General features: G+C 41.9%; 1 protein-coding gene across 4 annotated transcripts in view; it reads left to right on the top strand.

Annotated features, from left to right (window-relative positions):
* Positions 1-23,786, top strand: part of LOC123991207 (rho guanine nucleotide exchange factor 4-like) — a 97,503-nt gene that overhangs the window by 65,471 nt on the left and 8,246 nt on the right. For 3 of the 4 annotated variants that reach the window (XM_046292543.1, XM_046292542.1, XM_046292544.1), the window contains 9 exons: positions 3,223-3,368; positions 12,752-12,931; positions 13,355-13,555; positions 13,884-14,063; positions 15,950-16,182; positions 16,475-16,604; positions 16,779-16,910; positions 17,404-17,647; positions 18,250-18,327. In XM_046292543.1, coding sequence (XP_046148499.1) covers positions 3,223-3,368; positions 12,752-12,931; positions 13,355-13,555; positions 13,884-14,063; positions 15,950-16,182; positions 16,475-16,604; positions 16,779-16,910; positions 17,404-17,647; positions 18,250-18,327 — 1,524 coding nt within the window. Of the gene's footprint in view, positions 1-3,222; positions 3,369-6,726; positions 8,071-12,751; positions 12,932-13,354; positions 13,556-13,883; positions 14,064-15,949; positions 16,183-16,474; positions 16,605-16,778; positions 16,911-17,403; positions 17,648-18,249; positions 18,328-23,786 lie in introns of those variants that run through there. The other variant, XM_046292545.1, reaches the window with a different exon arrangement.

Here is a 23,786-nt window from a genome sequence, read left to right as displayed (position 1 = left end):
CTCAAAAGCACTGTAAGTCTGAAAACAAGAAGGTATTCTGATATTATCATTGATATTCTAGGTTTAGTTTTTCCCTATCGGCCCCCAGATGCCAGTTTGACTAACATCTTGTGGGGTCTTTCATATACTGCCTTCCCCCTCCATCCTTTTATAAACGAGACGCAAAGAGCAATCTGGCCCAGCCTTTTACAGGCTCACATAAATAAAGGCCACTCGATACCTGGAGTAGTGCCAGTCTGCCATGGACTGTCTGAGTCTACAGCAGGCAGGCAGGCAGATAGTAGTGCACTCAGTCACTGTGGGTTACACTGACCCCCTGAGGACAAAACTGGTACTGCATAATCATAAAAGACGTCATAGGGCAGGGATCATCAACTAGATTCAGCCCTGGGCCGATTTGTTCATGAACAGATGGTCTGGGTGGCGGAACATAATTACAAATAATTTGTAGACTGCAAATTGACCGCAAGAAGCCAAAACATATATAATTTTTGACTAAAACATCATAATTTCGAATACTTTTTTGTATACGATCACGTGTTTCTCAATTATGCGTGGGAATACTTGGGAACAGATTTTCCAAATTAAAACCACTTGGAGCGGATTTCCTTTTGTTTTTACAGTCTTTTATGTCCAACAATGGAAATGCACATTTTTGGCTCAGAAAACTTGGAAGCTAAAGAAAACCACCTGGCCCGGGGGCCACCAGTTGGGGAACCCTGTCATAGGGGGACCCTGTTATAGGGGATAGCTGCTCCTATATGCACTGTCTTTGACATTCAATTTCATTCACTTGTTGTTTGATGGCTAAAGTAAAAACACTGATTAAAGCATCTGGATGTAAATGACGACAATAAAATGGTAGTTTATGACGTTAGATTAAAACACTATAGATAAACTATGATTGGTGTGTATGTTCTCTGTTAGATTAAAACGCTATAGATCAACTATGATTGGTGTGTATGTTCTCTGTTAGATTAAAACGCTATAGATCAACTATGATTGGTGTGTATGTTCTCTGTTAGATTAAAACGCTATAGATAAACTATGATTGGTGTGTATGTTCTCTGTTAGATTAAAACGCTATAGATCAACTATGATTGGTGTGTATGTTCTCTGTTAGATTAAAACACTATAGATAAACTATGATTGGTGTGTATGTTCTCTGTTAGATTAAAACGCTATAGATCAACTATGATTGGTGTGTATGTTCTCTGTTAGATTAAAACGCTATAGATAAACTATGATTGGTGTGTATGTTCTCTGTTAGATTAAAACACTATAGATAAACTATGATTGGTGTGTATGTTCTCTGTTAGATTAAAACACTATAGATAAACTATGATTGGTGTGTATGTTCTCTGTTAGATTAAAACACTATAGATAAACTATGATTGGTGTGTATGTTCTCTGTTAGATTAAAACACTATAGATAAACTATGATTGGTGTGTATGTTCTCTGTTAGATTAAAACACTATAGATCAACTATGCTTGGTGTGTATGTTTTCTGTTAGATTAAAACGCTATAGATCAACTATGATTGGTGTGTATGTTCTCTGTTAGATTAAAACGCTATAGATCAACTATGATTGGTGTGTATGTTCTCTGTTAGATTAAAACACTATAGATAAACTATGATTGGTGTGTATGTTCTCTGTTAGATTAAAACACTATAGATAAACTATGATTGGTGTGTATGTTCTCTGTTAGATTAAAACGCTATAGATCAACTATGATTGGTGTGTATGTTCTCTGTTAGATTAACGCTATAGATAAACTATGATTGGTGTGTATGTTCTCTGTTAGATTAAAACGCTATAGATCAACTATGATTGGTGTGTATGTTCTCTGTTAGATTAAAACGCTATTGATCAACTATGATTGGTGTGTATGTTCTCTGTTAGATTAAAACACTATAGATAAACTATGATTGGTGTGTATGTTCTCTGTTAGATTAACGCTAAAGATAAACTATGATTGGTGTGTATATTCTCTGTTAGATTAAAACACTATAGATAAACTATGATTGGTGTGTATGTTCTCTGTTAGATAAAAACGCTATAGATAAACTATGATTGGTGTGTATGTTCTCTGACCGTATAGGGTACTGTGTGATTTTCCGTGGTTGTCCTTTAGGTTCAGAGAAGAAAAGGTAGATTGTGTAGAATCATTTTACACAAAGTTTTCTTCATCCTGACAGACTGCTGAAGTGGAAAAGACAGTAGAATATAGTCCTAAAATACTACTCAGCTCTAGGCGTTGAATATGTATATTTTTAATAGCCGAGTGATGTGCCGAATCCGTTTCTCCTGATCGCCTGAGGGGGTCTGAACGCTCTGTGTTCTCTCATTATGCCCGGCTCCCTGTCTCCAGGGTGATTTGTCACCACGGAGACTCTCGGCATGGCAACAGCTGTTTGTAGAGCAGGGATGTGTTGATGAGGTTCACCAGACAGACAGGAGAATATTTATAGCTGCATCTGCATGGCAGTTACCTACAGTCAGGAAGAGAGGGCAATGAGTGTTTGTGTGCGTGTGTGCATGTGTGTGTGTGTCTGTGTGTGTGTCTGTGTGTGTAACAGCAAGTATACCTTCATAACTTCATAATGGCCCATCCATATATTACGTCTCTGTGTAAACATATGAACTTACCCTAACCTCATACTCATTATCACGATGAAAGATGTAAAGATCAGCTATCGAGATAATGTGTGTTTATAGTTTATTCCCATGGCCATCTCTTTTAGTAATCTCTCTTTGTAAAAGCAATGTTTCTAATCAGTGCACAAACTGGAGCAGAGTTCCATCTGAGGCTTAGGTACAGAGACAGGGACTGTGACCGGGGAAGAATTGGCGTAAGGGTTTGGGTGAGGTTGGGGTGAGGGTGAGGGTAGGGTGAGACCCAAAGGCCACTGGTCACTGACATGGTGCCATGGGATTTTCTCGTTTCCCTGTCATGCCAGTTTGTCTCAGTGAGAGGCAGTGGGTGCATGTTCCTACTGGGCTGTGAGTAACGATGATTCAGATCACCACAACTGGGTTGGAACTCCGCTGCAGCTCAACTGTAACTCAACCAAATGAAATAGGACACCCTTTAATCAGACCTCTTGATTGTGTGGTAACCATTTTTTTTGTTTTGTGGCCTGTATCATTGTATTTGTAGTAAAGTAGGGTATGTTGTTATTTAACGTCTCCCTCTCTCTCTCTCTTTCTCTCCCTCAGCGGTGATAGTACCAGACGGAGGTGGAGAGAAGGCCGGTCTGGGTGATGATCTAGGCAGTGATGAAGACCTGTATGAAGAGTTCCGCAGCTCCGGACATCGCTGTGGACACCCAGGGGGAGGTGGAGAACAACTGGCCATAAATGAGGTAGACTTTTGTTTTGTCTGCCTGCCTGTCTGAGTGTCTTTCTTCTCTCTCTCTCTCTCTCTCTCTCTCTCTCTCTCTCTCTCTCTCTCTCTCTCTCTCTCTCTCTCTCTCTCTCTTTCTCCCTCCCTCCCTCCCTCCCTCCCTCTCTCTCTCTCTCTCTCTCTCTCTCTTCTCTCTCTCTCTCTCTCTCTCTCGCAACACAGGTATTCCATAATGTGTTAGAAACATTCATTCAATAGTCAACATGGATGGAGGTAGAAAGGTATGACGAGCAATGGGACCAAGTCTTAGCACGGTGATGAAAATGGCCTCTGTGGCAGGAGAGAGAGGAGAGAGGGGCTGTAAACACAGGAGAGAGCAGGGAATGCTGGGTTAGGGTCTTGTTGCTGTGGTTACCCATACAGGGCTGTGATGTATGACACCATAGAAATACGATCTCTAGAAAAGCTCAGGATAAGGTCCGGTTTCCAACTCACAGATTAAGTCTAGGGATGGACTAAAAAGCATGGTCAATGGAGAACCTCCATGGAAATAGCTTTATAGTCCACGATTAAAATGAATCTGTGTCCGGGAGTATAATGTCCAGTGAAATGTGCCCGTTAATGAATCATTTCTCATCATGTTGGAAGTTCCACTCCACACATTACAAGCTGAACATTTTAGTGACCCCCTCTTTGACAGTGGCAAGACATTTTTTATGTTTTACAGTTAATTGCGTGCAATTATACACATTTGCCATGGGGTGTAGAGAAAATGTTACAGATTGAAAGCAAGTTTCCTGCAATTCTACTCATTTTGCCATGGGGCGGATAGTAAAATGAGCTGTTTTGACACGTGTTGAATACAACTAGTTTAGACTTTACGATGAAATGCTTGCATACGAGCTCTTCCCAACAAAGCAGAGTTTCAAAAATGAAATAGTAACACAAGAGGAATAAAGTAAAATGCATAAGAATGAAGCTATATATAGGGAGTAGCAGTACCAGATCAACATGCAAAGGTACAAGGTATTTGAGGTAGATAGTGTGTGTACATGAAGGGTAAAGTGACGAGGCATCAGGATAGATAACAATAAGAGTCAAATAAAGAACAGAGAAGCAGCAGCAAATGATGAGTGTAAAAGTGTGTGATGTGTACAGAGCCTTCAGAAAGTATTCACACACCTTGACTTTTTACAAATGTTGTGTTACAGCCTGCATTTAAATGGACTAAATTTGGATTTTTTTTGTTCACTGGCCTACACACAATACCCCATAATGTCAAAGTGGAAATCTGTTTTTAGACATTTTTACAAATGAATTATAAATGAAAAGCTAAAATGTATTGAGTCAATAAGTATTCAACCCCTTTGTTATGGCCTAAATAAGTTCAGGAGTAAACATTTCCTTAACAAGTCACATAATAAGTTGCATGGACTCACTCTGTGTGCAATAATGGTGTTTAACATGATTGTTAAATGAATACCTCATCTCTGTACACCACACACACATGGTCTAGCAGTGAATTTCAAACATAGATTCAACAACAAAGACCAGAGAGGTTTTCCAATGCCTTGAAAAGAAGGCCACCTATTGGTAGATGGGTATAAATCCCTATGAGCATTGTGCAGTTATTAATTACACTTTGGATGGTGTATCAATACACCCAGTCACTACAAAGATACAGACATTCTTCCTAACTCAGTTGCCGTAGAGGACGGAAACCACTCAGGGATTTCACCATGAGGCCAATGGTGCCTTTAAAACAGTTACAGAGTTGAATGGCTGTGAGAAAAGTGAGGATGGATGATACAGTGAAAAGAAGGAAGCCTGTATAGAATGCATCCTGTTTTCCACAAGGCACTATACTGCAAAAAATGTGGCAAAGCAATTGACTTTGTCCTTTATCAAAAAGTGTTATGTTTGGGGAAAATACAATACAACACGTTACTGAGTACCCCTCTCCATATTTTCAAGCATAGGGGTGGTTGCATCACGTTATGGGTATGCTTGTAATCATTAAGAACTGGGGTGTTTTTCAGGATAAAAAAAAAATGGAATGGAACTAAGCACAGGCAAAATCCTAGAGGAAAATCTGGTTCTGTCTGCTTTCTACCAGACACTGGGAGATGAATTCACCTTTCAGCAGGACAATATTCTAAAACACAAGGCCAAATCTACACTGAATTTTCCTACCAAGAAGACAGTGAATGGTCCTGAGTGGCTGAGATGTTGCACGATCCTGGTGTGGTGAAAGCCCTTTGAGACTTACCCAGAAAGACTCAAAGCTGTAATCAGGGGTGTGAATACTTTTGTAAATGAGATATTTCAGAATTTAATTTTCAATACCTTTGCAAAGATTTCTAAAAACATGTTTTCACTTTGTTATTATGGGGTATTGTGTCTATTTAATCAATTTTGCAGTCAGGCTGTAACACAACAGAATGTGGAATAAGTCAAGGGGTATGAATACTTTCTTAAGGCCCTGTATGTATTGCAGGTCTTCACCGGTCCAAAGTGTTGGACCCGTTCCAAAATGGACCTGTGGATCTGTTGGGGGCAGTATCCTTATTAGAGTGGGTCTAGGGTGTCTGGGATGATGGTGTTGATGTGTATCACGACCGGCCTTTGAAAGCACTTTATACTTACAGATGTGAATGCTACAGGGTGATGGTCATTTGGTCAGTTTGAAACATGTTGAGATTGCAGACTGGGACAAGGATAGATTGAAAATGTCTGTGAAGACACCTGTCAGCAGGGCCGCGCATTCATAATGTGATGGTAATGTGATGGTTAATAAGTGATCAGCAGTAATGGACAGTCACTACCATCGCGGGCCTTGTATTGTTTTATTCTGTTGTTACAGCATTCAACCCACATATTGCATTTCATGTTAGAAAAATTACCAAAACCGAAATAAAAAAACATGAGAATTTTTTCATAATCGAATCAAAACCGAACCGACCTCAAAAAGCACTAATCACTCAAACTAATTTAGCAATCAATTTTTTTTTATCTGACATGGGCTTATTGACTGACTATCAGTGACTGACATAACAAGAGAAGAACTGATGATGCACAGCCATATTTCGAAATTGCATCTTGTGCATTCCACTATTCTAACTCGCAACAGTAAATTCAGACCCAGACTGAGTTCCGAAAATAAATACAAATAAAAGGCCTTCCATGTAGTAGACTGTCTAAATTAGAGTCGGGGTGAGGTGGCCTTGCTCATCATATTCTGTTTAGTTGAGTGGATACGGGCGGCTGCAGTAAATACTGTAGGTCTGTTTGGCTACACCTGGGTATCCAGGTCAGAGAGAGAGAAGAGAAAGAGAGAGCGAGAGAATAGAGAGAAGGGACCGGGGGAGGGGGGAGAGAGTTGGAGAATCCAATAATTTCATCAGGTCAGTGATTGTATGTTAATTAATTGGCTAAAATAGCAGTATGATAATCCTGTATAATAATCCGATGCATTAATCCCGTTCTCTCCTGTTTTAATCAGACATATTAAGTCTGTGAGTGACGGGCCAGCCATCAGCTGATGAGGCTAATCAATTCTAGGCAGATCACACTCACGCGCGCACACACACACGCAGCCCACATACCCTCTCCCTTCCCTCACACACAGTCTATTATTCTGCATCCTCCTGCTCCCTCCTTCCCCTCCTCCCTCTCCCCATCCCCCACCCTCCCTGGAGTTGCTAAGGCCCTCCTCATCCACTCTGGTATCCAGGATACGGAGACACACTCAGCCGCCTGATTGGCTGCTCGCGGTAGGAAGGTAAAAAAAAGAAAGAAAGAAAAAAAAACTGCGATCCAGGGAGTTGGATGGATGGTTGTGCTAGTGTAGCTTCAGGCAGACCCCAGCACCATTTTAGCTTCAGAGTACACTTAAAAGGGAGCGCAAGAGAGGGAGGGAGAGAGAAAGAGAGAGGGAGATAAAGGGAAAAGAGCTGCCATGTTAGAAGAGCACAAATAGCGGTGTGGACGTAACCCAGATACGGGACGAGGAACGACAGAAGAGGACGGAGGACAAGAAAAACTAAAGGAGGTGGAGGGGAAATGAGGATTGTATTGAGAAAGATGCAGCATTATCTCTACCTCACATCCTGACAAGACGAATAAATAGCGAAGACGGCGAGAGGAAGAGAGAAGAGGGAGAGAGAGGACGTGGAAAACAGGGAGGGAGAGAGAAGAGGGGAGTGCTCAGACACAGGCAGCAAGGCGTCGCAGTGAAGCAGAACGAGGGGAGCCTGGCGGAGAGAAGAGGAAGAGAGAGGCGGAGGACAGGCCGGCTGGCTAGTGAAGGAGGAGAAGAAGAGGAGGAAAGAGACGGACAGGGGGGGAGGGGTGAGGGCCCTGCCGGGGCCTACGTGATGGCTCGCGGTGGTGGCGCTCACCGCGCCCGGCAGCGTTTGGGCTACCTCAACACATTGCTGCGCTGCAACCTCCACCCAGAGACTCAGAAGGTGGTGGTTTTCATGATCATGATGCTGCTCGTCATCATCAACGTAGTGCTCATGTTCCTCCTGGCCTTCTAGTAGAGAGACACACACGCCGACGTCACACACACACACACACACACACACACACACACGCCGCGTATCGTTGATCAAGGAAGACAGAGAGGAGGAAGGAGGAGGAGAGAGGGAGGATTCCCTGGTGGAGAGTTGGGGGTACAGCTGTGGATGGGAGTCCAGGATAAAAGGACGAGACCACAGGTAAAACCGAGCAAAGGATGAGCTAGACTGGGTAGAGGATAGGACCACTATGCTGCTGCTTAGCCCAGAGAGTGTGTCGGACGGGTTAGCTAGCTTGCACCATGGGGGTTGTTGACAAACCGTGGACGGTAGCAAATATTCTGTCTTGTACATTTTGAACTTTTTGGTCTGTAGTTCAGTGTTTTCCTATGCCTGTGTTGTGCATGTGTGAGAAGAAGAACCGGTTGTGTTTATTATTTGTGTATGTTTGTGTTATTTATGTGCCTGAACATAATCCATTTCTCTGTTGTTGGGTCTTATTCTTAACAATATGGTGTTGTACGTTGAGAATACGTGCGTTATTGTTTGAATGATAATTGGTCCTGTGTGAATTTACAGAATGCGTTTTGTATAGGCCACTGTTTAGCACCAGTTATGTGCTAAACATGAGATCTCTATGAGATATATGTAGGTTACAATGTTTAGCACGTTACAGATGAAGTCGGAAGTTTACCTACACTTAGGTTGGAGTCATTAAAACTTGTTTTTCAACCACACCACAAATGCCTTGTTAATAAACTATAGTTTTGGCAAGTCAGTTAGGACATCTACTTTGTGCATGACACAAGTCATTTTTCCAATAATTGTTTACAGACAGATTATTTCACTTATAATTCACTGTTTCACAATTCCATTGGGTCAGAAGTTTACATATGCTAAGTTGACTTTAAACAGCTTGGAAAATTCCAGAAAATTATGTCATGGCTTTAGAAGTTTCTGATAGGCTAATTGACATTATTTGAGTCATTTTGAGGTGTACCTGTGGATGTATTTCAAGGCCTACCTTCAAACTCAGTGCTTCTTTGCTTGACATCTTGGGAAAATCAAAAGAAATAAGCCAAGACCTCAGAAATACAATTGTAGACCTTCACAAGTCTGGTTCATCCTTGGGAGCAATTTCCAAATGCCTGAAGGTACCATGTTCATCTGTACAAACAAATGTAGACAAGTATAAACACCATGGGACCACGCAGCCATCATACCGCTCAGGAAGGAGACCCATTCTGTCTCCTAGAGATGAACGTAATTGGGTGCGAAAAGTGAAAATAAGTCTCAGAACACCAGCAAAGGACCTTGTGAAGATGTTGGAGGAAACAGGTACAAAATCTATATCCACAGTAAAACAAGTCCTATATCGACATAAGCTGAAAGGCCGCTCAGCAAGGAAGAAGCCACTGCTCCAAAACCACCATAAAAAAGCCAGACTATGGTTTGCAACTGCACATGGGGACAAAGATCGTACTTTTTGGAGAAATTTCTTCTGCTCTGATGAAACAAAAATAGAACTGTTTGGCCATAATGACCATCGTTATGCTTGGAGGATAAAGGGGGAGGCTTGCAAGCCGAAGAACAGCATCCCAATCGTGAAGCATGGGGATGGCAGCATCATGTTGTGGGGGTGTTTTGCTGCAGGAGGGACTGGTTTACTTCACAAAATAGATGGCATCATGAGGAAAGAAAGTTATGTGGATATATTGAAGCAACATCTCATGACATCAGTCAGGGAGTTAAAGCTTGGGCGCAAATGGGTCTTCCAAATTGACAATGACCCCAAGAAAACTTCCCAAAGTTGTGGCAAAATGGCTTAAGAACAACAAAGTCAAGGTATTGGAGTGGCCATCACAAAGCCCTGACCTCAATCCTCTAGAAAATTTGTGTGCGAAAAAGCGTGTGCGAGCAAGGAGGCCTACAAACCTGACTCAGTTACACAAGCTCTGTCAGGAAAAATGGGCCAAAATTCACCCAACTTATTGTGGGAAGCTTGTGGAAGGCTACCTGAAACGTTTGACCCAAGTTAAACAATTTAAAGGCAATGCTACCAAATACTAATTGAGTGTATGTAAACTTCTGACCCACTGGGAATGTGATGAAATAAATAAAAGCTGTCTAATGACAGCAAATTTTTGCTTGGAATAAATGTTAGGAATTGTGAAAAACTGAGTTTAAATGTATTTGGCTAAGGTGTATGTTAACTTCCGACTTCCACTGTATATAACGTCATGTAGTGGAAGGAAGCATGTGGATGATCCATGTGGTCAGATGTGTGTTTTTACCGCTCGGCTGCTCTCGCTAGGGTTCAGCTGCACAGAGCGAGGGGGATCAGCTGTGTGTGTGTGTGTGTGTGTGTGTGTGTGTGTGTGTGTGTGTGTGTGTGTGTGTGTGTGTGTGTGTGTGTGTGTGTGTGTGTGTGTGTGTGTGTGTGTGTGTGTGTGTGTGTGTGTGTTTCTTAGGGAAGGGGTGTGTGTGTGTGTGTGTGTGTGTGTGTGTGTGTGTGTGTGTGTGTGTGTGTGTGTGTGTGTGTGTGTGTGTGTGTGTGTGTGTGTGTGTGTGTGTGTGTGTGTGTGTGTGTGTGTGTGTGTGTGTGTGTGTGTGTGTGTGTGTGTGTGTGTGTTTCTTAGGGAAGGGGATCGTGTGTGTGTGTGCGTGTGTGCGTGTGTGCGTGTGTGTGTGTGTGTGTGTGTGTGTGTGTGTGTGTGTGTGTGTGTGTGTGTGTGTGTGTGTGTGTGTGTGTGTGTGTGTGTGTGTGTGTGTGTGTGTGGAGCATTAGGGGCTTGGAGCGTTGCCATGAGGGGTGACGAAGCAGCTCAGGACACAGAGAGGCTGGTTTGAAACGGAGGCAGGGGTGTGATGAGAGGGGCAGGTGAGAGGGGCAGTAACAAGGCCTAGAGCTACTGACCAGGAGACTCAGGGAGAAGTGCACTGTTTACATCCACCGCCTGGCAGAGATACACTCACATTACAGTGTGTTTTTATGTTTGGATTCTCCCTCTATGTTCCCCCTCTATACAAACTCATATTGATGTCCCAGTACAGCTAATACTACAATAGTTATGTCTTCAACCTGGTTTCTACTCTCTGTGAAGGGAGATATTCTGGTGTTTTGTTGTATAATGATGGCAGGATCAGTAGAGGAGAGAAGAGGCGAGATGGTGGGTGTGTCGCCTAGCAACAGGCCCAAAGACCTCCTCGCCATGACGATGGATCGATGGCAGGACAGACATAGAAATAGACACTTAGTAGATCACCCTAACCAACAGAATAGACGTAGAAATAGAAACACATAGATTACCCTAGCCCCCATAGAACCGACATGGAAATAGACACAGAGATCGTGTTCTGGTATCATTTAGCCTCTGCTTGACCTTCTGAAGGCCTTTCATAAGTATAGGAGCCAGCACTTGAGGAGTTACATTATAGTTAGTTAGTTAGTTAGTTAGTTAGTTAGTTAGTTAGTTAGTTAGTTAGTTAGTTAGTTAGTTAGTTAGTTAGTTAGTTAGTTAGTTAGTTAGTTGTGGCTTTTTGAGCAATAATACAATTATGACAAGCATCCTTTCCAGAATGTTGTACTTGCTCATGCTATAGAAACAGAAGATAGGCTCCTGCCCTATGGGCCATTCTGGCTTTGATAAGGCTTACTGCTACTATGGAAGAATGACACAAATGCCCCTCTGACGCCAGCATGATGTTGACGCAGTAATGTGTGTGTGTATGTGGCAGTGTGAAATACGAGCACTGCAGTACATTTATAAGTAACGCAGGCTTTTTAGCTCTCTCTCATTCTCCCTCTCGATCTCTCTCTCTCCCTCTCTCTCTCGATCTCTCTCTTTCGCTCTCTCTTTCTCTCTCTCCCTCTCGATTTCTCTCTCTCTTTCTGTCTCTCCCTTTCTCTCTCTCTCTATCTCTCTTATCTCCACATTGATCTCTGTCAAGCCCCTCTCAGACTCAGTGGCTTGGCTCAACAAAGCAATCAATGCTTTAGGACCTGTCTCACTTAGCTTATCTAGGGCTGTAGCAGCAATATTATCATGTTGTGTCTGTTACTAAAATGTAACTTACTGAGTAGAAATATTGTTGTTACAAAGTCATCATCTCTGTGTTGGAACAACATTGTGTATGTCTTGTGTTGTAAATGTAAAGTCATCCCTTGTGCGATGAATGGTATTCTATAGGTTGTTTGTGTCATGTCTTAAAGTCACACGTTCCAGTTGAGTGATACCGGACAGACCCACTACCTTGTAAATCATGTCTCTACTCTCTCTATCAGCCACTTTGTCTTCCAGTGATGTTATTGATGTTATTTGTAGACCAGCTTCACCTTGTTTTACAAAGTCATCCATTCTGAATGAAGAACGGACAGAGTTTTTCCGGACCACCTGACCAGGGAAACCTCCAGGGCCCCTAGGTAGACCATAACTAGAGTTTTCCCTGGTCAAGAATACAAATGTGGGCCTTCATAAAGTATTTCAAGCTTGTTCACCATGTATTACAAATGTTGTACATTTTTTGTTATGTCACTGTGAAGTCCTCCCATACTGACCTGTGTTGACCCCTGTCTGTCCCATCTCCTTTTCCCCTCCCATACTGACCTGTGTTGACCTCTGTCTGTCCCCTCTCCTTTCCCCTCCCATACTGACCTGTGTTGACCCCTGTCTGTCCCCTCTCCTTTTCCCCTCCCATACTGACCTGTGTTGACCCCTGTCTGTCCCCTCTCCTTTTCCCCTCCCATACTGACCTGTGTTGACCCCTGTCTGTCCCCTTTCCTTTTCCCCTCCCATACTGACCTGTGTTGACCCCTGTCTGTCCCCTCTCCTTTTCCCCTCCCATACTGACCTGTGTTGACCCCTGTCTGTCCCCTCCCCAGCTGATCAGTGATGGCAGCTGTGTGTACGCCGAGGCCCTGTGGGACCATGTCACCATGGACGACCAGGAGCTTGGCTTCAAGGCGGGGGACGTCATCGAGGTAGTGGATGCCACCAACAAGGAGTGGTGGTGGGGACGCATCCTGGACAGTGAGGGCTGGTTCCCAGCTAGCTTTGTTCGGGTAAGAAACGAACTCTCCATATCTCCCATCTCTCTTCTTCTCTCTTTCTCTCACTCTTTCTCTCTCCATCTCTCTGGGAAACTAAAGACAACATCAATGAAATACTCTTTACCTTGCTTATCTTTGATATCTATTATTGCTGCTACAGTACAGGGTTAGATGGGCAGCTAGAGCTGTTGTCAGCAATTTGGGGCAACTGTGAAGCATTAGCTCATTTAAAATAGAAAGATTGTTTTCTTATTTTTAATGTTGACTTTCTTATGGTCCTTACATACCTAATGAATGTTTGTACATTTTCTCAGTTGATCCACATAGGTAGCCTAACTGAAAAATAAGACAGTATAAGAAATGTTTGTAGCATCTAAACTGATCTGTTAGTGAGGGTATTCTATAACAATGACCCTTTCTTCTTGGTCCCTTTAGTTGCGTGTGAACCAGGATGAGCCCATGGAGGAGTACCTAGCCCAGCTGGAAGAGGCTGGGGCTGGGGAAGTGGACCGGCCAGGGGTGGGTCTGATCCTGGGACCAGGCCTGCCGTGTAAGGACCAGATGAGGACTAACGTTATCAATGAGATCATGGGCACAGAGAGAGACTACATCAAACACCTCAAAGACATCTGTGAGGTCAGTAAAGTTCCATTCAAACAACATCACTGTCTGCCTGTAGACACTTTCCTTTGACACAGGCCATTATAGGACTTAGAAACTATTTGCATCAAAAACTCCCGGAAGAATCTGCCTTTTGTCTTCAAGTGTCTCTAAATAACCACACCAGCCTTTGTGCCATCATAACCAGCACATAGGACATTGTATTTCTGAACAATACAATGTCCAATAAGACAAAATATATTCTTCAGTTTTAACTTGGTTATTTCTGGGAATTCTTAACATGTAAAATCAGGTATAAGTCTGTTCTACATGTGGTACCATGAGTCTACTGTTCCTCTCTCAGGGTTACATCAAGCAGTGTCGTAAGAGGATAGACATGTTCACAGAGGAGCAACTGCGGTGTATATTCGGCAACATCGAAGACATCTACCGCTTCCAGAAGAAGTTACTGAAAGGTCTGGAGAAGAGGTTCAACAAGGAGCAGCCGCACCTCAGCGAGATCGGATCCTGCTTCCTCGAACACGTGAGTATTGTACAGCACACGACCCACTGGGATTCTACACCTGACTTCTGTCAGCTGTGACCAACCGCCTAAATTCTGTCTTATGTAGCAAAATTTGAAATTGTTTTTACATTGGATAAAAGTAGAGACTCAGGGCTAGAAAATGATATATCATACGCTGCAGTCGAGGAACAACGGGAAAGTATTTCTGCTTTTAAAGTGAGTAAACTTGTAACCCCACTTTTGAGTAAATGGCCTTTGAATGTTTTGGTTCACCTACTGGAGAGCTCTTCTTTGCCTACACCTATTCAGCATCATTCACACCCTTTAAGCCTTAGTTCCACATATCTCTTTATGGATTCACATGTGAGACCATGTGGTAAACACATGCTATATCAACGTTTATTTGTCACATGCACGGGATACAGAAGGTGTAAACGGTACAGTGATAGTACTTGCACAGTAGCAATATCAAAAACAGAAAGTGTCCACATAAAAATATTTGATAAATATTTGATCGTTATTAGATGACGCTTACCTGGCACACGTCTCTAAATTGATGGGTCATTTGAAGGAAATGCTATAACCACCCCCCAGCCACATCTAGCTGAGTGGATGTGTCACTATTGTCTAGGCATGTACACATGTTCATGAAATACAATCGATGGCCGTAATCACCCCCAGACACATCTGCTAATTTGATGGGTCATGTAATAATCCAGCCTAAGTGGAATCTTTTGTTTAGACATGTAGCTAGCTAGGTAGATAGCTAGCTAAACAATGAACTGTCATGCTACTACCAGTACAGACATTGTACTAGAGTAGGTTCAATGTTAACTAGCTAACATTAGGCTATAACTAGCAATGCAAATGGATTTCTGATTCAAATAATATTACTACACAGATCATACACAAGCCAGCAAGCTAACGTTTGCTAACGAACTAGTAGTATTCTTTAACTTGCAAAAATAATGACTTTCTGACAAAATTAGAAACTTATATCTGGAAAATGTAGCTCGACTCTTACCTGTATATATGGATGAATGCTTCACGGCAGACCGGAACCTCTTAACTATGTTTTGTTTGTAGCTACATCTTGTTTGGCCAGCTTTGTGTGAAGTCACTGGTTTACACTGACCATGACATGGGCAGAAATTAGCCCATCACTTTTTCCTACTGATCTGTCGATAGAGCCTGCTAAATTCAGGGTATCAATGTTGTTGAGAAAATTTCCAGAACTTTTGTAGTTATCGATAGTTAACGTTATATCATTCAAAAACGGCATGGTAGAAAGGACTGTCAACACATACTGAACAGTTCACGTTATAGACAGAAGCATGCTACATGGCAGACCAATCCAAACTCATCTCCCGGCATGTCCAGCCCATTCATTATCTCAACCAATCATGGCTAGTTCCCGCTTTTTCCATGGCTAAACCAACTACGCTCGTAATGTTACAACTTTATTCGTATTTATGGATGGAATACAAGTTTGTTATTAAGGCACATGAAAGTTCACATGTTCAAGAAGGCATTTCTGACAACAACAAAAAAAACGCATTTTGATTTAAAAAAATCAATGTTTACGTTCAAATGCTGCTCATCTGAAGTAGTGACGTGCGGCATACACCTAGTTTCATGATGCATTATGTAGCGTTGTCGCTTGCATAACGCTACATAATGCTATCATAAACATGACATAACATGACGTAATAGGGGAAATTAAATCTGCTTAATAGATAACTACTGTATTATTATACACACTTTATGTTGGGGATTCAAGTCAAGCAACCTCTCTGGAGCCCAAACATTCATGTAACATTCCAGCAACCATCAATTTTGCCATTTTAAACCACCATTTTAAACTGCCATGTTAACGTTTCCTGTCTCCTCCTCACCCTCCTCAGCAAACAGACTTCCAGATCTACTCGGAGTACTGTAACAACCACCCCAACGCCTGTGTGCAGTTGTCCAGACTGATGAAGACCAACAAGTACGTGTTCTTCTTCGAGGCCTGTCGTCTGCTGCAGAAGATGATTGACATCTCGCTGGATGGCTTCCTGCTCACGCCCGTTCAGAAGATCTGCAAGTACCCTCTGCAGCTGGCCGAGCTACTGAAATACACCAACCCTCAGCATAGGTAAGTACCCTCTGCAGCTGGCCGAGCTACTGAAATACACCAACCCTCAGCATAGGTAAACACACACACACTTGTACTGTGCACACATGCAAGGAGCTGCATGTGTTCCTTCTTATCTCCCAATTTCGCTCTCTGAAATCGCTGAAATTTCTTTCAGAAATCACATGACACTGATAGGTTATTAGTTGTGTTTTGTTTTTACGTCGAAAGTTATTACAAGTCTATCATTAGACTAAAACAATCATGTAAGACCGAGAGGGCCTGATGTGTTTGTCTGTTCTGGGCAACCCAGGGACTATAAGGACGTGGAGGCTGCCTTGAACGCCATGAAGAACGTGGCCAGGCTGATCAACGAGAGGAAGCGGCGCCTGGAGAACATTGACAAGATCGCCCAATGGCAGAGCTCCATAGAGGACTGGGAGGTGAGTAAAGGTGCATCGAGGGTAATGGAACAGAATCCATGACTAGGTCCAGGACGTTTTCCTGACCAAGTGACTTGTTCTGGAAACATGTTGCCAGGACCCAACTTTTTTTGGCTGAACAAACTCTGTCTGTAGGCTCTAACAGATGCTTGGTGTGCGTTTGAACATCCTCAGGGAGAAGACATCCTCAGTATGAGTTCAGATCTGATCTTCTCTGGAGAGCTGACGAAGATCTCCCAGCCTCAGGCTAGGAGCCAGCAGCGCATGTTCTTCCTCTTCGACCACCAGATGGTCTACTGCAAAAAGGCGAGCAGCACTGTTAAAATTATTGTTATAATGTGGACATGAAGCTGGTAAGGGTTACGGTTGAGGCCACGGTTGTGATTGAACCGTAATGTGGACATTAAGCTGGGCAGGGTAGCCTAGTGGTTAGAGCGTTGGACTAGTAATCGCAAGGTTGCAAGTTCAAACCCCTGAGCTGACACGGTACAAATCTGTCATTCTGCCCCTGAACAGGCAGTTAACCCACTGTTCCTAGGCCGTCATTGAAAATAAGAATTTGTTCTTAACTGACTTGCCTAGTTAAATAAAGATTTAAAAAATACAATAAAAAAAAAAAGTTATACCTTGAACCAAAAAGGGATCCTCAAAAGTTATTCTATGGGAACAGCCAAATAACCATTTTAAGTTCTAGATAGAGTGTAGGGATGTTTATGAAGTGGGTTAGTTACTATAAGGATTAGAGTTAGTAACAGTAATATATAACAGCATTAACACGTATCCCTATGGTTTTTTTCAGGACCTCCTGCGCAGGGACATGCTGTACTATAAGGGTCGTATGGACATGGACCTGATGGAGGTGGTGGATGTGGAGGACGGGAAGGAGAAGGACTTCAACGTGTCGGTGAAGAACGCTCTGAAGCTGCGCTCGCTGGCGGGGGACGAGATCCACCTGCTGTGTGCCAAGAAGCCTGAGCAGAAACAACGCTGGCTCCGAGCCTTCCAGGACGAGAGGACGCAGGTGCAGCACGACCTCGAAACAGGTGAAACAGTTACCCGTCTCTCTGTCTGACGTGCCACAGTTTGAAAAAGGACCCGTTCTTACTTAGCTTGCTAAGCTAAAGCAACTCAGACATACAGAATGAGTAGAAAACACTAATAGAATACTAGGAGACTGCAATGAACTGCTTACCTGTAGTATTACTAGTCAGCTGTACAAAGCCACTGGGTGTGTATCCTTTCCTATTAGTAAAACATGAGCTGTGTCCTCCTGTCTCTCTCTGCCCCAGACTACCGCTGTATTAATAGTTTGTGATAAACGTTTCTGACAGTGGCTCCGGTCAGAGAATCAGGGAAGAGAAGTGTATGTGTAATATGTAACAGCTAATGGATCAGAATGTCGTTAATCCCTCAGATAAAAGGAGCTATAAATCCATTGAGCTGCCCCCTTCGCTTCTCAGCCATAGTCTCTGGGTTTTATCTGGGCTGTAACAGAGCATGCAGATATTACCGAAACTTTTCATCCAACAATCTGGCCTTCTATTATTCTGTTCCCTTGTAATAGCTGGGTATTGATAGGTGGCACTGGCAGAATGAATCTGTGATATCCACATTGACCTGTGACCTATGTGGTTTCCTCCTCCAGGATTCTCCATCACTGAGGTCCAGAAGAAACAGGCCATGCTGAACGCCTGCAAAAGCCATCCAACTGGGAAGCCCAAAGGTATGTCTGGGTAATGGGTGCATGGCAGGAAAACTCCATTTCCATGGCTGTTTGGATGGGTAGCAGATTACGTGTTGTGCGTGTTTAATATTTTTTTTAAGAGGATTACGTTTGCCAATGTTTATACAAATGTTGTTTATCATATGTGCTTAATATTCATATAAACCACTTTAGATTCAAATGTAGTCGTAATCCCCCCCCTCCCATCCTCCCTATGGATATGTATAACCCCTAGTCTCTCTATGGATATGTATAACCCCTAGTCTCTCTATGGATATGTATAATCCCTAGTCTCTCTATGGATATGTATAACCCCTAGTCTCTCTATAGATATGTATAACCCCTAGTCTCTCTATAGATATGTATAACCCCTAGTCTCTCTATGGATATGTATAACCCCTAGTCTCTCTATGGATATGTATAACCCCTAGTCTCTCTGTGGATATGTATAACCCCTAGTCTCTCTATAGATATGTATAACCCCTAGTCTCTCTATGGATATGTATAACCCCTAGTCTCTCTATGGATATGTATAACCCCTAGTCTCTCTATAGATATGTATAACCCCTAGTCTCTCTATAGATATGTATAACCCCTAGTCTCTCTATAGATATGTATAACCCCTAGTCTCTCTATGGATATGTATAACCCCTAGTCTCTCTATGGATATGTATAACCCCTAGTCTCTCTATAGATATGTATAACCCCTAGTCTCTCTATGGATATGTATAACCCCTAGTCTCTCTGTGGATATGTATAACCCCTCGTCTCTCTATAGATATGTATAACCCCTAGTCTCTCTATGGATATGTATAACCCCTAGTCTCTCTATGGATATGTATAACCCCTAGTCTCTCTATGGATATGTATAACCCCTAGTCTCTCTATGGATATGTATAACCCCTAGTCTCTCTATGGATATGTATAACCCCTAGTCTCTCTATGGATATGTATAACCCCTAGTCTCTCTATGGATATGTATAACCCCTAGTCTCTCTATGGATATGTATAACCCCTAGTCTCTCTATGGATATGTATAACCCCTAGTCTCTCTATGGATATGTATAACCCCTAGTCTCTCTATGGATATGTATAACCCCTAGTCTCTCTATGGATATGTATAACCCCTAGTCTCTCTATGGATATGTATAACCCCTAGTCTCTCTATGGATATGTATAACCCCTAGTCTCTCTATAGATATGTATAACCCCTAGTCTCTCTGTGGATATGTATAACCCCTAGTCTCTCTATGGATATGTATAACCCCTAGTCTCTCTATGGATATGTATAACCCCTAGTCTCTCTGTGGATATGTATAACCCCTAGTCTCTCTATAGATATGTATAACCCCTAGTCTCTCTGTGGATATGTATAACCCCTCGTCTCCCTATGGATATGTATAACCCCTAGTCTCTCTATAGATATGTATAACCCCTAGTCTCTCTATGGATATGTATAACCCCTAGTCTCTCTATGGATATGTATAACCCCTAGTCTCTCTATGGATATGTATAACCCCTAGTCTCTCTATGGATATGTATAACCCCTAGTCTCTCTATGGATATGTATAACCCCTAGTCTCTCTATGGATATGTATAACCCCTAGTCTCTCTATGGATATGTATAACCCCTAGTCTCTCTATGGATATGTATAACCCCTAGTCTCTCTATAGATATGTATAACCCCTAGTCTCTCTATAGATATGTATAACCCCTAGTCTCTCTATGGATATGTATAACCCCTAGTCTCTCTATGGATATGTATAACCCCTAGTCTCTCTGTGGATATGTATAACCCCTAGTCTCTCTATGGATATGTATAACCCCTAGTCTCTCTATAGATATGTATAACCCCTAGTCTCTCTATAGATATGTATAACCCCTAGTCTCTCTATGGATATGTATAACCCCTAGTCTCTCTATGGATATGTATAACCCCTAGTCTCTCTGTGGATATGTATAACCCCTAGTCTCTCTGTGGATATGTATAACCCCTAGTCTCTCTATGGATATGTATACCCCTAGTCTCTCTATGGATATGTATAACCCTAGTCTCTCTATGGATATGTATAACCCCTAGTCTCTCTGTGGATATGTATAACCCCTAGTCTCTCTGTGGATATGTATAACCCCTAGTCTCTCTATGGATATGTATAACCCCTAGTCTCTCTATGGATATGTATAACCCCTAGTCTCTCTATAGATATGTATAACCCCTAGTCTCTCTATGGATATGTATAACCCCTAGTCTCTCTATGGATATGTATAACCCCTAGTCTCTCTATGGATATGTATAACCCCTAGTCTCTCTATGGATATGTATAACCCCTAGTCTCTCTGTGGATATGTATAACCCCTAGTCTCTCTATGGATATGTATAACCCCTAGTCTCTCTATGGATATGTATAACCCCTAGTCTCTCTATGGATATGTATAACCCCTAGTCTCTCTATGGATATGTATAACCCCTAGTCTCTCTATGGATATGTATATATATAATAATGGATATGTATAACCCCATTTCTGGATTTATAACCCCAAAGTCTCTCTGTGGATACTTACAGTCATGATATGTATAACCCCTAGTCTTCTATGGATATGGGTGGTCCTGGGATAACCCCTAGCCATGCTCTACCAACTGAGCTACAGAAGGACCACAGATATGTATAACCCCTCGTCTCCCTATGGATATGTATAACCCCTAGTCTCTCTATAGATATGTATAACCCCTAGTCTCTCTATGGATATGTATAACCCCTAGTCTCTCTATGGATATGTATAACCCCTAGTCTCTCTATGGATATGTATAACCCCTAGTCTCTCTATGGATATGTATAACCCCTAGTCTCTCTATGGATATGTATAACCCCTAGTCTCTCTATAGATATGTATAACCCCTAGTCTCTCTATAGATATGTATAACCCCTAGTCTCTCTATAGATATGTATAACCCCTAGTCTCTCTGTGGATATGTATAACCCCTAGTCTCTCTATGGATATGTATAACCCCTAGTCTCTCTATAGATATGTATAACCCCTAGTCTCTCTATGGATATGTATAACCCTAGTCTCTCTATGGATATGTATAACCCCTAGTCTCTCTATGGATATGTATAACCCCTAGTCTCTCTATGGATATGTATAACCCCTAGTCTCTCTATGGATATGTATAACCCCTAGTCTCTCTATGGATATGTATAACCCCTAGTCTCTCTATGGATATGTATAACCCCTAGTCTCTCTATAGATATGTATAACCCCTAGTCTCTCTATGGATATGTATAACCCCTAGTCTCTCTATGGATATGTATAACCCCTAGTCTCTCTATGGATATGTATAACCCTAGTCTCTCTATGGATATGTATAACCCCTAGTCTCTCTATAGATATGTATAACCCCTAGTCTCTCTATGGATATGTATAACCCCTAGTCTCTCTATAGATATGTATAACCCCTAGTCTCTCTATGGATATGTATAACCCCTAGTCTCTCTATGGATATGTATAACCCCTCGTCTCTCTATAGATATGTATAACCCCTAGTCTCTCTGTGGATATGTATAACCCCTAGTCTCTCTATGGATATGTATAACCCCTAGTCTCTCTATAGATATGTATAACCCCTAGTCTCTCTATGGATATGTATAACCCCTAGTCTCTCTATGGATATGTATAACCCCTAGTCTCTCTATAGATATGTATAACCCCTAGTCTCTCTATAGATATGTATAACCCCTAGTCTCTCTATAGATATGTATAACCCCTAGTCTCTCTATGGATATGTATAACCCCTAGTCTCTCTATGGATATGTATAACCCCTAGTCTATGGATATGTATAACCCCTAGTCTCTCTATAGATATGTATAACCCCTAGTCTCTCTATGGATATGTATAACCCCTAGTCTCTCTATGGATATGTATAACCCCTAGTCTCTCTATTGGATATGTATAACCCCTAGTCTCTCTATAGATATGTATAACCCTAGTCTCTCTATGGATATGTATAACCCCTAGTCTCTCTATAGATATGTATAACCCCTAGTCTCTCTATTGATATGTATAACCCCTAGTCTCTCTATAGATATGTATAACCCCTAGTCTCTCTATAGATATGTATAACCCCTAGTCTCTCTATAGATATGTATAACCCCTAGTCTCTCTATGGTATGTATAACCCCTAGTCTCTCTATGGATATGTATAACCCCTAGTCTCTCTATGGATATGTATAACCCCTAGTCTCTCTATGGATATGTATAACCCCTAGTCTCTCTATGGATATGTATAACCCCTAGTCTCTCTATGGATATGTATAACCCCTAGTCTCTCTATGGATATGTATAACCCCTAGTCTCTCTATGGATATGTATAACCCCTAGTCTCTCTATGGATATGTATAACTGTAAGTCGCTTTGGATAAAAGCGTCTGCTAAATGGCATATATTATTATTATTATTATTATTATTATAACCCCTAGTCTCTCTATGGATATGTATAACCCCTAGTCTCTCTATGGATATGTATAACCCCTAGTCTCTCTATGGATATGTATAACCTAGTCTCTGGATATCTCTCTAAATGGATATGTATATTATTATTATGGATATTATAACCCCTAGTCTCTCTATGGATATGTATAACCCCTAGTCTCTCTATGGATATGTATAACCCCTAGTCTCTCTATGGATATGTATAACCCCTAGTCTCTCTATGGATATGTATAACCCCTAGTCTCTCTATAGATATGTATAACCCCTAGTCTCTCTATAGATATGTATAACCCCTAGTCTCTCTATAGATATGTATAACCCCTAGTCTCTCTATGGATATGTATAACCCCTAGTCTCTCTATGGATATGTATAACCCCTAGTCTCTCTATGGATATGTATAACCCCTAGTCTCTCTATGGATATGTATAACCCCTAGTCTCTCTATAGATATGTATAACCCCTAGTCTCTCTATAGATATGTATAACCCCTAGTCTCTCTATGGATATGTATAACCCCTAGTCTCTCTATGGATATGTATAACCCCTAGTCTCTCTATGGATATGTATAACCCTAGTCTCTCTATGGATATGTATAACCCCTAGTCTCTCTATGGATATGTATAACCCCTAGTCTCTCTATGGATATGTATAACCCCTAGTCTCTCTATGGATATGTATAACCCTAGTCTCTCTATGGATATGTATAACCCCTAGTCTCTCTATGGATATGTATAACCCCTAGTCTCTCTATGGATATGTATAACCCCTAGTCTCTCTATAGATATGTATAACCCCTAGTCTCTCTATAGATATGTATAACCCCTAGTCTCTCTATGGATATGTATAACCCCTAGTCTCTCTATGGATATGTATAACCCCTAGTCTCTCTATGGATATGTATAACCCCTAGTCTCTCTATGGATATGTATAACCCCTAGTCTCTCTATGGATATGTATAACCCCTAGTC

Source organism: Oncorhynchus gorbuscha, linkage group LG12, assembly GCF_021184085.1.
Source record: "Oncorhynchus gorbuscha isolate QuinsamMale2020 ecotype Even-year linkage group LG12, OgorEven_v1.0, whole genome shotgun sequence".
In the NCBI taxonomy this organism is placed as follows: Eukaryota; Metazoa; Chordata; class Actinopteri; order Salmoniformes; family Salmonidae; genus Oncorhynchus; species Oncorhynchus gorbuscha.
The sequence above is the reverse complement of the archived record's forward strand: the minus strand, read 5'-3'. Positions and strand labels throughout refer to the sequence as shown.